General features: G+C 41.6%; 1 protein-coding gene across 1 annotated transcript; it reads left to right on the top strand.

Moving 5' to 3' along the window:
• The first annotated feature begins 1,108 nt into the window (after positions 1 to 1,108).
• On the top strand, positions 1,109 to 15,198 carry socs7 (suppressor of cytokine signaling 7). Its single transcript, XM_062435451.1, has 9 exons — positions 1,109 to 2,640; positions 3,885 to 3,961; positions 6,827 to 6,931; positions 9,404 to 9,538; positions 9,667 to 9,812; positions 10,046 to 10,214; positions 13,360 to 13,488; positions 14,660 to 14,795; positions 15,078 to 15,198. Exons 1-9 carry the CDS (start codon positions 1,109 to 1,111, stop codon positions 15,196 to 15,198), a joined length of 2,550 nt encoding a protein of 849 aa, XP_062291435.1.
• Positions 15,199 to 17,031: the final 1,833 nt, after the last annotated feature.

The following is a 17,031-nucleotide window of genomic DNA, read 5'->3' as shown; positions in this document are numbered from 1 at the left end:
GCGTCTCCATGCACCTCCTCATGAAAACTAATGACAGTGCTTTGTATTCTGTATTGGCGGCTCTGTGCTGCCCCCTGCTGGTCAACTCAAAATATTCACCCCCTTTTATATTCTGTGCTGTGATTTGATTTTAACATCATAATGAAAAACAATTCATTTTATAGGACAAAGAAAATAGCTAAATAATTATCCTTTTAACATCTGGCAAAGACCATATTCATAAACAATGAACTACATATAACCATGTGTATTGTATTTTACTTAATTTCTTTGTTTTTTGTTTTTATTTAGGCTTTTTATATCTTCCATATCACTGATCCTCCTGTGTAAAATCGTTGGAGTGACCCTTTAATATTATGCAGTGTCACAACTGACCTCACACAGGCATTAACAGTAAGTAACACTGCAAGTTTGATGAAAAACATTTGACTTTACACCAAATACATAATCAATTTTATGAGGGTTTTTTTGCACATAATAAAAATATGTGCAGATTAGGATGAAAAAAGATGATAATATAGCTGATCAAAAACAAGATTAACCAATTATATACGACTGATTTATGAATGAATAATATAAAGAGGACAGCAGTGTTTTTCTTTAAGGATTTTTTTAAACCTTTAATTCTTTATAAGGAATGAAAACAGGGCTGAATCAGGTATCCCTGTGATATTAAAATGCCACACACTAATTTATAGCTCTCATCATCGGTGCTCATAAAGTGGTATTATGGGCTGAGCGGAGGAGGGGCGGGTGGGGCCTGGCTGGGAACACAGAGGCAGACTGTGGTCACTGACCGGAGACTCTGGGGCTTTTATTCTACTGAAATCAGACTGCATGTGTGACCCAGGGGTCCGCCTGCTGCCGGGAGCAAACTGCACTCATTCTCCTGTTTTTTTGACAGATGGATGCTGTCTTGTCGTAGAGGAGGAGGATGAAAAAAAACGCCTGGTATATTTTTTGGCATTTTCTCTCATAGCCTATTTATGGGAGGCAGCGGCTGCTTGGCCCTTTCTTTATTATAGGAAAACAGATCTCCGCGGTTAGCTATGTGAAGAAAGAGCAGATCGCCGAAATATTTCTCATTTCGCGATCCTGAGGAATAATTATGAACAACGCGCAAGATATGTCGCCCGATTTCGTGTTGATGCGCCTGGTTTCAGCGGCCGAGGATGACCGCTTGGACGCAGAAAACAGGAATCTGCCGCCGGGAGGAGTGGTGGCAGGGCTGGGGAAGGAGGTCCTGGCTCACAGCGGCGTCAAAGCGGGTTTGGATATCAGCCGAGATCCGACGGCGGGCCTCGAGCATCCCAGCAGCCGCCTGAACAAAGCCCAGGCGAGCAGCGAGGGCACGACTGCACCTGACACCGGGGTGACGGAGAGCCGAGCCCCGCTGTCCGTGCCTCCTCCGCCGCAGAGCCCCATGGAGGCCCAGGGCTTTGACTTCGCTCCCAGCCCCGGCCTACGGCCTCAGCTGCTGGTGTTCTCCAATATAATGCGGAACGCAGAGGGGATTTTAGAATTAGATCATCTGAATCAGCCGAGGGATGCTCTGGGTTTGGAGCAGAGCCCAGGGTCTGGCTGCTCCGGCCCGGCTGTCAATAACAACAACAACCTGAGTCCCGGAGACGTGCAGCAGCAGAACCTGCTGGATCGGACATGGGGAGCACATACACCGGTCACAGTATCCGCGGATATACAAGGAGCTGCGGAGCTGTGCCGCCGACATCGACTCATCACCACCCCACCCGAGTGGCCCTTATTGTCGGAGGGATCCAACCCTCTCACCGTGATTGACTCTAAATGGGGATGCGCCACCAGGGACAGGGAGGGAGCCGTGTTTGAACTAGCCCGGCGGTTCGGGGAGCTTGGGGTCGGTGCGGTACCCAAGATTCTGTTTAAAGCTGGGGAGCTCCCGCAGTGTTCGTGTCAGGGAGCACATGGGCCGGGAGGAGGGGGAGTGGAGCCCGGGGATGACCCGACAGAGACCAGCGATGCTTTGTTGGTGCTGGAAGGGCTCGGGAGCGAGGATGTTGCGGGTCTGGGCATGAACGACTGCCCGGAGGATGAGACGGATGATGAGAACGGGCGACGCGAGTTTTTGCTCAATAGGAAAAGGGAAATAGTTAAGAAAATGTCCGGGGCTTTCTCCATCAGCAGTTTCCAAGCGGAGCTGAGGAGGCAGGTGGAGGAGATGGCCCCGGCGGCGACAGAGGCGGAGGCAGGCGTGCAGGTGTGCAGCCTTCACGGGAACTTATCCAGCCGACAGGTAAGCTCTGGGGAATCAGAGGTGGCCACCCAGGTTTCAGCCACGTCGCCGTCACCTACACCGGTACAGAATTCACCTTGGACCACAAGCCCGAACCCGAGCCAGGTGTCGACACCGAGGAGGCGGCCGGAGAGGTGTGCCAGCGCGCCCCGGACTCCGACTGGCCGGGTGGCGGGAGGAGAAAAGACGCTCAAAGTTCCAGGGAAGTCCAAAAAGGGCTCGTTAAAGATCCGCCTGAGTAAACTATTCCGGACTAAAAGCTGCAGCGGCTCCAATCACCTCCTGGACAAGAGGCCCTCAGTGACCTACTCAGTATCTTCTGCCGGGAGTCTGGTGGACATGGCTGCCGGTGCTGAGCAGGATGCGGACAGGTGAGCAGACCCACATGACCCCCTTTAACAGTCCAAGATTATTCTCAAAATGTACCATTCCTCTTTCTCATTGTCAGTGAGAAGAGATAAAGTCATGCTGCATATATGAGATACTTCATGGAGCATGCAGAGTGTTTTTATAATTTACTTCAATGAGTAACATCAGTCAGTGCTACACCTCAGATATGTAGAAAATGTGAGAGGTAAAATATTTCTGCTTTTACTGGGCAGAAAGGGTTTCCTTACACAAAGCTGCCCCAAAATTGGAGTCTGACACAGGGTAAGGAGATGTGAATTAAGCCAAAGTCCTTACAAAAAGGTTTAAATAGCCTACATATATAGGTCAGGAAGTTTAGGGACTAAAAACAGAAATAGTGCAGCTTAAAAAAAGTGAAGTGAAGGGCAGTAAAGTCATCCAGGGCTGCAACTAACAGCATTCTCATTCTCATTTAATCTGCCTATTATTTCCTTGATTAAGTGTTTTCTCTATGCAAAAGAAGATGTATAATTTTCCAGACTCAATTTTTACCTCTTTAAATGTTTTCTTTTGTCCGATCAACTGTCCAAAAACCCCAAATATCCAATTCATAATCACATTTGACAAAGAAAAGCATTAAATCATCACATTTGAAAGGCTAAAGCAAGTACATTTTGTTATGCTTAAAAAATGACTAAACTTAGTATTTGAGGATCAGAATAGTTGCCAACTAATCGATTGAAAGCATATTTTGACTCCATTCAACAGATGGAAACTCACACCTCTTCTTCTATTCTTTTTTAAGCTTGACAGTCATTGTTTTCTAATTGCTTGGATTAGATCTAACTCCTCCAACCGGCAGTTTTTATTGGCCGCCCTCTCAGCACATCCAGACGAAGACTTGTTTTGGGTGCTGCATGTTATATTAAGATGTGAAGGATCTTTTAAAACCTTTGTGGCTTGTCACCCTCGATTCCTGCTCCCTCCTGCTTAGTCATTATTCACAGCGGTGCCCTGAAAAGCAAGGCTATGATTAAAAAACACCACATAGCTTCAGAAGTCTTCACAGCCGGAGCATCAAACAGAAAAAGTTATAAAGAAAATGAGAAAGCTGCAGGACCCAAAACTGCACACATAACTTGAAAAGCTAATGTGAATCTTTGCAGTTACTAACACTTCTTCTCTTTCTCTGCACTTAACTCACCTTTTTTGCATCTTTCTCCTTCTTCTTCTTCTTCTTATCTTGGTGTCTGTCCTGCAGCCACAGCCAGCCCAGAATGACCAGGGCCCACAGTGCCTTCTCCCCCGCCTCCTCGCTCTCTGCCTCGCTCTCTGCTTTCACCGGTAAGGGCCGCTTACTGCTTTGGCTGCTTTGGCTGCAACTCTTGACACTTTATTTAGACAACAAAACACTAAAACTCTTCACCGAAACCAATAATAGCAGCTTGATTATGTTGGACTACGGTCATAAACATTGTATATATACTTTTATACATTTGTCTGGTATCATAAAGGGTGACTGCATTTATATCATGCTTTTCTAGTCTTATCTACGACTCTAAGTGCTTTATAATACATGCAAACATTCACATACACAGTCAATACCTTGAGATAACGTTTGTTGTGATTTGGCTCCATATTTATCTAAGTAAGGTTGAATTGAATTGAAATAAATGGAATTCATACACTGATGGTAGATGCAAGGTCCCAACATGCTAATAAGGAGCAATACACCACTTTCTATCTAAAGTGGTCCACAATGTTTCTATGTTCATCTATTCACACACAATGGGAGCAATTAGGGGTTCAGTATCTTGCCCGAGGACACTAAGACATGCTAACTGGAGGAACTGGTTAGTGCAGGGATGTCCAAACTACTCCATAAAGGCCTGTGTGGCTGCAGGTTTACATTCCAACCAATTATTGCTGGGAATCGGTACTCGATACCTTTAAGATATCGCCCAAAATAAATCGATACCAAGTAGTATCGAAACGTCTCCCATCAAATGATACCTGCAATCGATCCTTTTTGCACCCAGAGCTAGAAAATATGACTATTTGTATGGACTTGCTAACAACCAATCAACACAAGCATTCTTGGATTTAATGTGACATGTGATTGGCCCACTGCCACAGCAGCTACATCCCGTCTGTGGTGGTGAAGTCGTGGTGAATTTGAGTTAGCGTGCTTAGCATGTTCAGCAGCCAAGATGCCTCCTAAACACTCTAAAGTGTGTCTACACTACACGCCTGTTACACCGGATAAAAGACAGAACCAAAAATGTGTGATGGGAATCTAATGATGTACTCAGTTGGTATCGGTATCACTTTAAGATTACTTAGATTGTTACTGGTATTGTAATTGTTTAAATGATACCACACCCTACAACCAGGCAGCAGCACACCAGGCTTGACTCATGTGATAAACTGATCTCAGTCTTCAGACAGTTGTGTGCTCTTGATCAGTTGGAACATAAACCTGCAGGCACACAGTCCTTCATGGAAGAGTTTGGATATGCCCGGTTTAGTGGATGAGCAGTCACCCATAAGCTGAAAATGTGAGAACACTACAGTGGAGGAAAGAAACACAGTACATTTACCCAAGCCTCAAGTATTCCCATTTTATGCCACTCTCATCTACTCTACTACATATATTGTGCCTTTTTAAAAACATTTTGCACAATGACAGCGAAGAATACAATATACCAGGCATTGGATGTACACACAAGACTTTTTAGCTGATGAATTAATTTTTGGTTTGGACCAGTGGTCTCCAACCCTGCTCCTGGAGAGCTACTGCCCTGCATGTTTTAGGTATCTCCTCACTCTAACACACCTGATTCTAATAATCAACTCGTTATCAAGCCCTTTGACGAGCCTCAGCTGCTTGATAACGAGTTAGAGTGAGGAGATACCTAAAACATGCAGGGCAGTAGCTCTCCAGGAGCAGGGTTGGAGACCACTGGTTTGGACTATGCCTGGTTTAGTGGATGAGCAGTCACCCATAAACTGAAAATGTGAGAACACTATTGTGGTGGAAAGAAATCTTGAGTATTCCCACTTTTCACATCTACTCTGTTACATTTCAGAGGGAAATATTGTGCTTTTTTTTTAACATTTTGGACAATGACTGAAGTCTACAGCACAGAGGCATACTATATATCAGGCTTTGGATAAACACACAAGACTTGTTAGTAGATTAATTAATTGTTGGTTTGAGATTTACTTACATTAAGAAAAAGCTAGTATTTATACTAAGCTTTAAAAATACTACTCATTACAACCTTTAACTTTTACTTGTCTGATATACGTTTTTGGGACTGAAGGAACAATATGATAATAAAAAAGACAACTGTTCCCATTCAGACTCTGAAACTGGTGCATACATGATTTAACACACACAGCAGCAAAGGCCTGTGGGTAAGAAGCGTGAGCAGGTCTGTAGCTCAGCTGGCAAAAAAAAGAACTTAGCTGACATTGTAAAAAAAAAATCATCCCACAACACCTCCACAGGGCTCGCATGTACATTCAGCTTTCCCACATCGCTCTTAGGGTCTCCGTTTTGCTTATTTTTTACTTCTCGAATATGAAGTTGTTTGGTTTTTTTTTTACTTTAATGAACACAGAGCTAACCCACCAATTAGAAAGACACATTAAAGCTACACCAGGCAAACATTTTCATAGAGAGAGAGAGAGTGTTTGAAATGTTTGAAACCCAAAAAGTCCTTCATGTGTGTGATGCTTCACAACCAAAGAGGAAAAGCTAAAGAGATGATAACGAGGACTAGATCTAATCTGGGTCTGGGTCTGGGTCTGAGTCCAGCAGTCTCCTTTCTCCTCTGCTGTTAAGGAGATGGTTGGGGGGGGGGGGGGGGGGGGGATTCGGCTCTTTCCGACCCCCAAACTGCAGAATTTCACTTTGGTAAACAATGAGTCTGCAACATCTCTATTAGCGGTGGATGGGATGTTCCTTCTTTTATTGCAGTGATTTAGGCTGATTAGCTGGGTGTAATTTCCCATAAACATCCTGCCTGCCTGGTGCAGCTTTAATGGCACTCTGCAGCACAGACAAAACAATGCACAAACCATCTCTCTTCCTTTCTTTCTTTCTTTCTTTCTTTCTTTCTTTCTTTCTTTCTTTCTTTCTTTCTTTCTTTCTTTCTTTCTTTCTTTCTTTCTTCATTTGTCTCTTTTCTCTTCTGGCTTCAGGTGAGACTGTTTCTCTGATGGACGTGGATATTTCACGGCGAGGGGCGAACACGCCACACCCTCCCACGCCTCCCCCGCCTCCACGTCGAAGTCTCAGTCTGTTAGGTACTTTTCTCTCCTTCCTGTGTTTCTCTTCGACTTTAAACTCTTATCTTCTGGTTTTCCAATGAGGATAGGCGCCCAACTTTCCTCTTCTTCTTCTTCTCCTTCTATTAATGCCGAGCCTTTCCTCTGCTCAGCCTACTTGTTAGACTGATTTGTTAACAAGAAACATCTGTAACAAACATCCATAGGACCAATGGAAATTCACAATAGAAGCACTTTAGTACATAAAAAAGTCAACTCATAGTTTCTCCATCAAGCTTAACAAAAACATGTCAATGAAAAATCTTCATCTAAAGGTGCAATTCAAGAAAATCTATATGCAGAAAGCTTCTCTCTGGAGTAACTGTATCCAATTTCTCCATGTCTGAGTATATTAACCTCCCCTAAATCTGACTTTACGTTTTAATCTGTACATACAGTATATATATACAAATACTTTAGATGCTGGGCTTTAGGATGCATCTCTACTAAAGCTGCAACGATTAGTCGAATAATTGAGCGACAGAAAATGAATCGCCAAGTGTAAATTTAAGCCAAACTGTTTTTCTTTCTAAAAATCTAGTCTTCAGTCAGTCGCTGGGAGCTTTACTGTAACCTTTTCGAGTTCAGATGAAAAAGGACGCTCTGGCAGTTTCCTGTAATATTTCTGTCTCAGTCAAATTCTTTGCTTATCGGTTTTGTTTGTGTCATACATCTCTGGAAACTCTGACACAAGACGAGGTTTTGTAATCTGCTCTAATCTGATTGGGGGAGCTTTGAAAGGTCAGCTGCAAACTACAGATTTAATTTAAAAATCTCAATCGATGCCAAAAGGAAAACAGTTCTTAAGTCTCCATGCAGGAAAACAATCTGTACCGGAGGAAAACAAACAACTTTTTTATTTTTATGGACATATTTAGTAGTAATGATAATCATTTTATTTGTATAGGACTATTCAAGGAGCTTCACAGAGCAAATTTAAACCCACAGATTATTATAAAGGTGACCTAGGATGAAAGATTAATAACACTAAAGCAACATATGGGGAAAATTGTTCTGTCAGTTGACTTATTTGTCACCAAAACACCCAATCAGAGATCTCCAATATAGGGCAGCTTGCACTCACTGATGCATGAACATATCACAAGAAATAAACTGTAAATGATGTGAAATTTAAAAAAAATAGTTATACTCCTAAGTATGAGGGCATTTTATATATTTCATGAGCATTCGCTGACCTTTAAGATAAGTTGTTGTTTTTTTTGCTCCAAGCTGCTGTTATTTTCTGACCCACATATGCAGCACTGTGTCCGTGTTTGTACATCACGCAAAAGACCAAAACCAAGAATGTCTCAACCCTTATTTTAAACATAATAAACTGAAGATGTAAATCTTTAAAAACTGTTAAAAAAACATATACAGTTGGACACTGTAGTATTTAATAAACAAAGACAGAGGAGGAGGATATAGTGTGTCTGTTGGGGACTATTTTCAGAAGCGGATTAATCTACATTTGGTGCTGTATTGAGTATTTCTTGCAGCAAGATTGTGTGTGTTTGTGTGAGAGTGTGTGTGTGTGTGTGTGTGTGTGTGTGTGTGTGTGTGTGTGTGCGTGTGTGTGTGTGTGTGTGTGTGTGTGTGTGCGTTTGGGTTAAAATAAACTGTGTGTTCATGGTAAAAAAGGACTATGTCATCAAAATGTCCAACGATGTAGCTCACTGAGGTTTTTTTTTTTTTTTTAAAGAGACTGCCCCTTAAGAGAAAAGTGTTAGTCGCCCATAAACAACCTATAGATACATTTGAGTGACAGATGCTGTTTAGCAGCTGTAATAGTTCTGACCCGAAGCAGTGATGCCATTCAGATGATGTATACATATGTGGACAGTAGGGCTGGGTGATGTGGACAAGTTGAATATCACAATATTTTTGACCTAATACATCAATATCAATATTGCAGCAATATTGTGGGGAGGGGATGACTATTTGTGTCTTCACAAAATATTTACCCAATGAGATTTTTGATAAACAATCTTCAGTAATGTGGATGTAATAACTGTGTGGGTAAAGGCAAATATTGTTAAGTTGAGAAACTTACTGTAATTCAGCCTTAAAAACCAAGAAAAACATTTATGTCATATCACGATGTTATGATATTCAGACTCTATATCGATATAAGGTTCAGTGCCTTCAGCTTGTTTTTTGATTTTGATACCTAATTTCATATATTTGGTAATTGTTTTAATCAGTCAAATTTAACTGGGTGGTTAATAACACTTAATTGTTGCTTTAAACAGACTTTAATGTGGTAGACAGACGCTTTCTGTCCGATAGTGTTGAGAAATCCTCTATCCTTCCTTCTATCTTCCTTTTCCTCTTTCCTTACTTTTTTGGCACTTTCTTTTTTCCTCTCCCACTCTCCCTCCTTCTTTTTAACCCTTACCCCTGTACACCCTTGTTCCCTTCCTCCCTTCCTCTCTCCTGTCCTTCTTCCAGATGACATAGCCGGGCCTCAGCCTGGGCCTTTCCTAGTGAGTGTTATGGGAGCCTCCCTGCAGTCCCTCCCCCTGCCTCTCCCCCCTCCTCCTCTTCCTTCCCACGCCACCATGCAGCACAGTCTCAGCCTCAATGGTAAGACGTGTTAGTGGGGGCTGATGGGATCATCTCCTCTGTGCTCTTACAGGGCATTATATATATATATATAAGAAAGTGACATATTGATGTTCTAACTTTCTCTCCTGATACTCTCCCTGATTTAGATGCTTTCCTTCGAGCCCTTCCACATTCAAACCCATCGCCGGCTAATGCTCCACCCACTGTGAGACAGGCTCCGCCCCCCATGCTGTGTGCTCTGCGGCGGTCTGAAGCCAGTAACTTCACCGCCAGTCTAAGAGAACTGGAGAAGGTAAGACCGACTGCAAGGAATTGGGATTTAATGTGAAGGTGGCAACATCAAATTGCAGTTTTTATTTAGAGTTTTGCCAGGTGTAGGTCCTTCACCTGTGCAGCTCATCCTCTCAGGAGCTTGTTAGCTGCTGGGTACAATTGTAATGTTTTTTCAGTAGGACAAAGATATCAGACAACAGAAGTGGCTCTTGTGGGGGTTTTTAAGTGTGTTATTTGTCTCTCTGCCTGCAGTGCGGCTGGTACTGGGGGCCAATGAACTGGGAGGATGCAGAGATGAAGCTGAAGGGGAAACCGGACGGATCTTTTCTGGTTCGAGACAGCTCAGACCCCCGATACATCCTGAGCCTCAGCTTCAGATCACAGGGAGTGACACACCACACACGCATGGAGCACTACCGCGGTGAGACACACACTCAATATGAAAGTCTACGAAAACTCTCCTAGTTAAATCATCAATCCAAAATATGAACAACTAAGTTAGAAAATAGGGGCAGCCGGAGGGTTCTGGGTTCGAACCCTTCTGTATGGAGTTTACATGTTCTCCCCGTGCCTGTGTGGGCTCTCTCCAGGTACTCCAGTTTCCTCCAACATACCAAAAACATGTAGGTTAGGTTAATTGGGGACTCTAAATTGCTCACAGGTGTGAATTTGAGTGAAAACCTTTGTGATTGACCTGTGATGTGTCTACGTTGTTTCCCAACTCTCCAAAATGTCAGCTGAGATTGATAATTTAGCAAGAAAAACTGCAGATTAAATCATTAACTTTTTAATTTTGGGTCATTTGTCGGTGAATTTAGCAAATATGAATTTGCTACGCTAAACCACACTGGCTTGTTCTCCATAGCAACAGCATCAGAGGCTCATGGGTAATACAGTATTTAGAGCCATCTGCCAAATTTAAGGACAAAACATTACATTATTTGTCCAATACAAACTATGACATACTAACCTTTGGCTTTTAAGTGGGAAAGTGGAATGAAGAGCAGTGAATAAACAAAAACACATCTGTGCAGAGATTCGGTAAAGTCTCAGAACAATACTGAAGCATGACTAACTCGCATAACAACACATGCACATTTGCCAACGCCCCACATGTGTGACAAACATAACAAGTTGACTCATGAAAGATACATATGCACACACAGATGTACACACACACACGGGGCTCTCCATTAATGAGTCAACATTTTGAAGCTATAGAGTCATGCCTAGAAAACACATTCATTATTCAGACGTGCAGCCCTGAGTGACACAACACGTTCACATCACGTTTGCATGAACGCATAGTGGCCTGACATGAATCGAGGGCAGAAAGAGTCCTAGATAAATATTTAATAAAGAATAAATAAAGTAAAGGAAACAAAATTATTTAAAGCGTAGACTATAGATGATGCAAATAACACATACTAAGAGATGATGCTGGTGATTGTCCGATTTTAATTCTTCTTGCTTTGAGCTCTGCATTTGATGCTGTGGATCGCTCTAAAAGTGGGTTGGTATCAGGGAAACTCCTTTAGATTGGTTTAAATCTTATTTATCAAACAGAACTTTCTCAGTAGTGATGGGTAATACCTCCTTTTCTGTGGCCTGTCTGACCTGTGGTGTTCGTCAAGGCTCTATCCTCGGCCCCTTGTTGTTCTGTATATGCTGCCACTAGGGCTTGGTATCGGTACTCAATTTCTTTTGGCCGAAATAAATTGATACCAAGTAGTATTGAAATGCCTCCCGTCAAATGATACCTGCAATCAATCCTTATTGTACCAATTTTAAGGGTACTTAGATTGGTACTGGTATCATCATACAAATCAAAAACACAAATGTAGTATAATTTGTATGCAGATGATACACACATTTATATCCCCATTAAAAATCAGTGAAGAAGGTAGTTTTCATAATCTTTTATCTTGTCTGGCAGAAATAAAATACTGGATGCCAAAACATTTCCGCCTAATTGAAAACAAATCAGAAATAATTCTCTTCAGTCCCCCAGAAGTCCATCCCTATTTTACAGGAACATCTTGGATCAATCCTGCAGCCAGAAACCTTTCATTTGAAAAACAAATTACAAACCCTGTTTAATGTTCATGTTTTCATCAGTTAAGGAGCATCTCAAAAATTTGATATTTTCTCTCCCGGCCTGATATCGAGAAGGTCATTGACACTGATGCTTTTATTTCATCTTGGCTTGTTTACTATAATTTATTACATTCAGGGTTAAGCCAAACAATGATCTCATACCTGCAGCTGGTACAAAACGCAGCTGTTATGAAAATATTAGGAGACAAGATCACATCAGCCCTGTTTTAGCCTCTCTTCACTGTTCAAATTTTAGAATTTTATTTTAAGATTTGACTGAGCACATGGCTCAAGACCAGGTATTTGTCACTAAGGGACCCTCAGCTCTGGAAGTCTCTGCTTGAGAATCTGACATCTTTTAAATCACTTCTCAAAACATATCTTTAAAAAACCAAAAAAAAACCAAAACCCTTTTATTCAATCTAGCACACCATTTTTATTTCCAACATGTCTTACCTGCATTTTTTTTGCATTATTTTAATTGCCTGATTTTTACTTGCCTCAGTCCTGAAATGTTTTAATCCTGGTTCAACAATTCGTAACTTTGTGTTGGAAAGTGTGATGGTTATATCTGTTGGTCGGTTCACCACCTTGGTTCAGATTGAAATGAACAACTATTGAATGAATTGCCATGAAAGTTTAACATTCATGTTCCTCACATGACGAATTGTTATAGATTTGGTGATTCTCTGACTTTGCATCTAGTACCGTCATTTTGTTGAATCTTAATTTGTTCAGTAGTTTGGTTTGAGTAGATATCCAAATTTGTGTTTAGTGCTAATTAGCAAGTATTATCATGATAGCACACTAAACTAAAATGGTAAACACTGTATATCATCATCATCAGCATGTTAGCATTGTTATTTACCATTTAGCCCAAAGCCTTGCTGTGCATTAGTACTGCTTCAGAAGAGACTTAGCTTAGCTTAGCACAAAGACTGGAAATGGGGAAACTGCTGGCCTGGGTTGTTCCAAGGATATCGATCTAAGAGCACTTCTAAAGCTCACTAATTAACACATTATGTCTTTTTTGTCTGTACAAAAGCCAAAGTGTAATCTGAAATCAAAGGTTTCACTGGTGTAAGTTTTATTGCAGCACAAGGTCATCATTAAAAATGCATTGTTCTCCCAGAAGTAAGAATTTTCCAGGAAGTAAAAGTCAGGACTTGATGTTTTAACAGGATGGTGTAAATAACTAATCAGTAGTTCCTTTTTTGGTGTACGTTTGCACACCATCCCTTTAGCATTGTCCAGGTAGATCTGCTTTCATTACCCAGCCAATCAGAATTAATCAGGTCATATATGTAAGAGCAGAGCTGAAACAGCAGGTGTAAACGCTGCAGGAGACAAGTAACTTGTGCCAGATATTCATGTTTATTGTAATTACATAAAAGTTTAAAGATTCATGTGGGAATGATTTATAGATGATGAAACGCTACATGTGTAAAAATGTTTCTCTCCACCTCCAGGGACGTTCAGCTTATGGTGTCACCCGAAGTTTGAGGACCGCTGCCATTCAGTGGTGGAGTTTATTGAGCGAGCCATCATGCATTCGAAGAACGGCAAATTCCTCTACTTCCTCCGCTCCAGAGTTCCAGGTAAAATATAGGTCATATATCTGCACGCAGCCAGAGCCGATCAAAAATGGATGTGAGCTGCCACTTAGTGAGAAGTGCCTGAGACGGAGGAGAGGACCAGTATATATGAGAGCCTGTAGGTCTGCATTCAAACTGAATGATTTATGATTGTGAGAATGCATCGATAGCATATGTGTATTTTGTCTATAAAGGATAGCTTTACAATTTTTCCAAGTCTGTATTAAAACAACAGCCACACACACACAGTTCCATGCATATATCACATTATGCTGTATTATTTAATGCATGTATTGTGTAATATGTTATGTGCAAATATGCAAACATAATACGTGCTTACAGCAAAGTCACACACACACACAAAAACACACAAATGCATACAAAAATGCCTACAGAAATATATGCATCCATATGCTGGTCATTGAACACCTCAGGCATGTAATAAGGATACACACACACATGCAAGCTGACCACATGCCAACATACATATTGTACATGAGTGAAGATAAGATATAAAACTGCACTCAAGATAATTTAGTCTTAATTTCATCCAGATTGTAATCTTTGTTAAATTAACTAAAACATTAGTCAGATTACTAATGGCCAAAGGATTACGATGCTATTAGAAATCATGGTAGATTAATGAATGACTGAGGGCATCTTAAAGGGCAGGTTCACAGTTTTTCAGGTGTCCATATGAACAGGTTTTCCTCTCTGTAACCATTCCTCCTGTTCATACTGACTATTAAAAGATCTTCAAATGTGCTTTCAAAGTAAAGTGATGGAGGACAAAATCAACAGTGTGTCCACGCTGTCATTTAAAAGTAGATGTGAAGCTTATATTCAGCTTCAGCAGTCTGAGTTAGTCATATCAAGTGGATATCTGACACATTTACAGTCTTTTTAGCATCAAATTCCCTCTTTGTGTTTCCATGTTGAGCTGTGGTGGAAGTATTGTCCCACAAAGAGGGACTAGTCCTTATATAAACCTCACACAGCCCCAAACCCATTGGTTCATCTTCAGTAGGATCCAATGTGCTCCAATGTGCTTGGGGCTGAGAGTCATGAAGTATTGAGAGACGACTAATGCATTGTAGGTTTTGGTCTTTTAATGGGAATATTTTATTATTATCTGTTAACTGGAGATAATATTATGTTGTGTGTGTGTTTTCAGGGCTTCCTCCCACCCCGGTTCAGCTGCTGTATCCTGTATCTCGCTTCAGCAATGTGAAGTCGCTGCAGCACCTCTGTCGCTTCTGCATCCGACAAATAGTCCGCATTGACCACATCCAGGAGCTTCCACTGCCCAGGTACTCAGTCAGATCGTTTAAATATTCACCTGCTGACATGTGATACCAGGGAGAGGAGTAATGAAATATCTGCACAACTGTTGCGTGTAGAGAGGATGAATCATAATGACTTTGTTGATCCCCTGACCTTTTATCTAGCGCCACCAACAGGTTGAACATCTCATTTATCCAATGTAATATCTCCACATTTATTAGATAAATTGTCACAAAATGTGGTACAGACATTCATGGTTCTCATGTTGTTCATTTCTCCGTGCCGTGTTTGCCCTCATCTCTCTCCAGACCGCTGATCTCCTATCTGAGTAAGTTTTATTACTACGACCCCGAGGAGGAGATGTACCTGTCAATCAAGAGCATCCGGAGGGTGGTGGGAGCAGCGCAAGCGACCGAGTCGCAGACGTAGCAGCAGAGATCTTTTCAGCTCAAGTGAGTTAGTTTTTTCATCTGCCTACTTAGCATGTGGAGCTGTTAAGACCTGTCAAAAGGGATTCATTTATTCATGATGGTGAATTTTGTGTTGATTTTTAGGGTTTAATGTAATTTTCCTGCACACTCAGAACTGATTCTGCTTATTTCAACTAATTTAAAGGAATCTTTCACTACCTTATAAAAACGTAAAGAAAAATGGATCCTACCAAACTTTGATGACTCTTTTGTCAGCTTTTAACAGCAGCGGTCTCTTTGCCCAATTGTTTGAAGGTGTAGTTCGACATTTAGGTAAAGATATGCATATTCATCTTCTTGCGGAGAGTTAGATGATAAGATCAACACCATTCATGAAGGAACACCCAGCAGCCAGTTAACTCAGCCTAGTGTCAAGAATCGAAATAGCTACCAATGCTCTACCTGAAGGTGTAAAAATACACCAACCAGCACCTCTAAACGTCTTTTAAGCACATTATTTGTTGAAGTCAAGGTGTTCTTTGTGCTACTCTTCAGATGCATCAAGGGCTGGGTATCATTTAAAATTTACGATTCCAGTACCAATCCAAGTACCATTACACATTTTGTGCACTTGCTTTTATCCTGTGTAACAGGCGTGTAGTGTAGACACACTTTAGAGCGTTTAGGTGGCATCTTGGCTGCTGATCTGCTAAGTGCGCTAACTCAAATTCACCACGACTTCACCACCACAAACGGGTTGTAGCTGCTGTGGCAGTGGGCCAATCACATGTCATGTTAAATTGAAGAATGCTTGCGTTGATTGGCTGTGAGCAAGTCCATACATATAGTCAAGTTTTCTAGCTCTGGGTGCAAAAAGGACCGATTACCATTTGGTACCATTTGATGGGAGATGTTTCGATGCTACTTGGCATCGATTTATTTCAATACTTTAAAGGTATCGAGTACCGATACCCAGTCTTAGTTCAGACACTGAAAAGGTGAACTCTAACTGGACTCCAAACTGTGTCTCCAGGTTTCTGTATGGAGGACTGATCTCTACTGGTCTGCCAGTCTTCCAGCATCAGCCAGTCAGAGCCCCTGGAAATCTCTGTGTCCAGTTGGACTGGGATGGACCCACCTCTCTGTTGATTTGGACTCATGAAAGGAGGGAAAGTGTTTGCAGGCGGACGGTGGGAAAACTGTCAATGCAGAGGACTCAGCCTCATCTGAAGAGGAACTGCAGAGATGTTCTCACCTGCAAACACATCAGCAGAAACAAAAAGGAGAGCCCGAATTATGAACTTCGCTTTGCAAAATTTCGTGACCCTGACGAACTGGACTTTTAAAAAACACAATGCACTGGTCGATTTGTACAACTGTCGTTTTTGCTGCCGTTTCTTTGTTTCCATTCTGTCAAAATTAGGTTTTTGGATTAAAAGACGCCCTCAGGATAGATATACACACAGAGAGGAAGGGCAACAGAGGTCCCACCATCGAGCTTTTGGACAGTCGAGGTACAAGTGGTTAAAAAACAGAAGCCGCCATGTTGGAGGACTGATAAACGCAAGGTCAGGTGAAATTTACGTCATAAAACATCCACTAACCTACAGACTGTTTGGTTCATCTGCCTGAGAAGAACAATAATCCACTGTTAAGTTAGGTACAGTGCTAATACTAATGAAAATTACACAACTGACGTGAAATTTGATTAAAACATTTAAATCAATATTTAATTCTTATGATAGAAGTGTTTCTGGAGCATGAGCACCCCAACGTTTGAATGTATTGATGGTGTCTTAACTGCTGATCGATCCATTTGTATCGTGACTCATTATTTGGGCCTTACTAAAAA

The sequence above is a fragment of the Scomber scombrus genome, chromosome 2, assembly GCF_963691925.1.
Source record: "Scomber scombrus chromosome 2, fScoSco1.1, whole genome shotgun sequence".
In the NCBI taxonomy this organism is placed as follows: Eukaryota; Metazoa; Chordata; class Actinopteri; order Scombriformes; family Scombridae; genus Scomber; species Scomber scombrus.
This window is presented reverse-complemented; position numbering and strand designations above follow the sequence as displayed.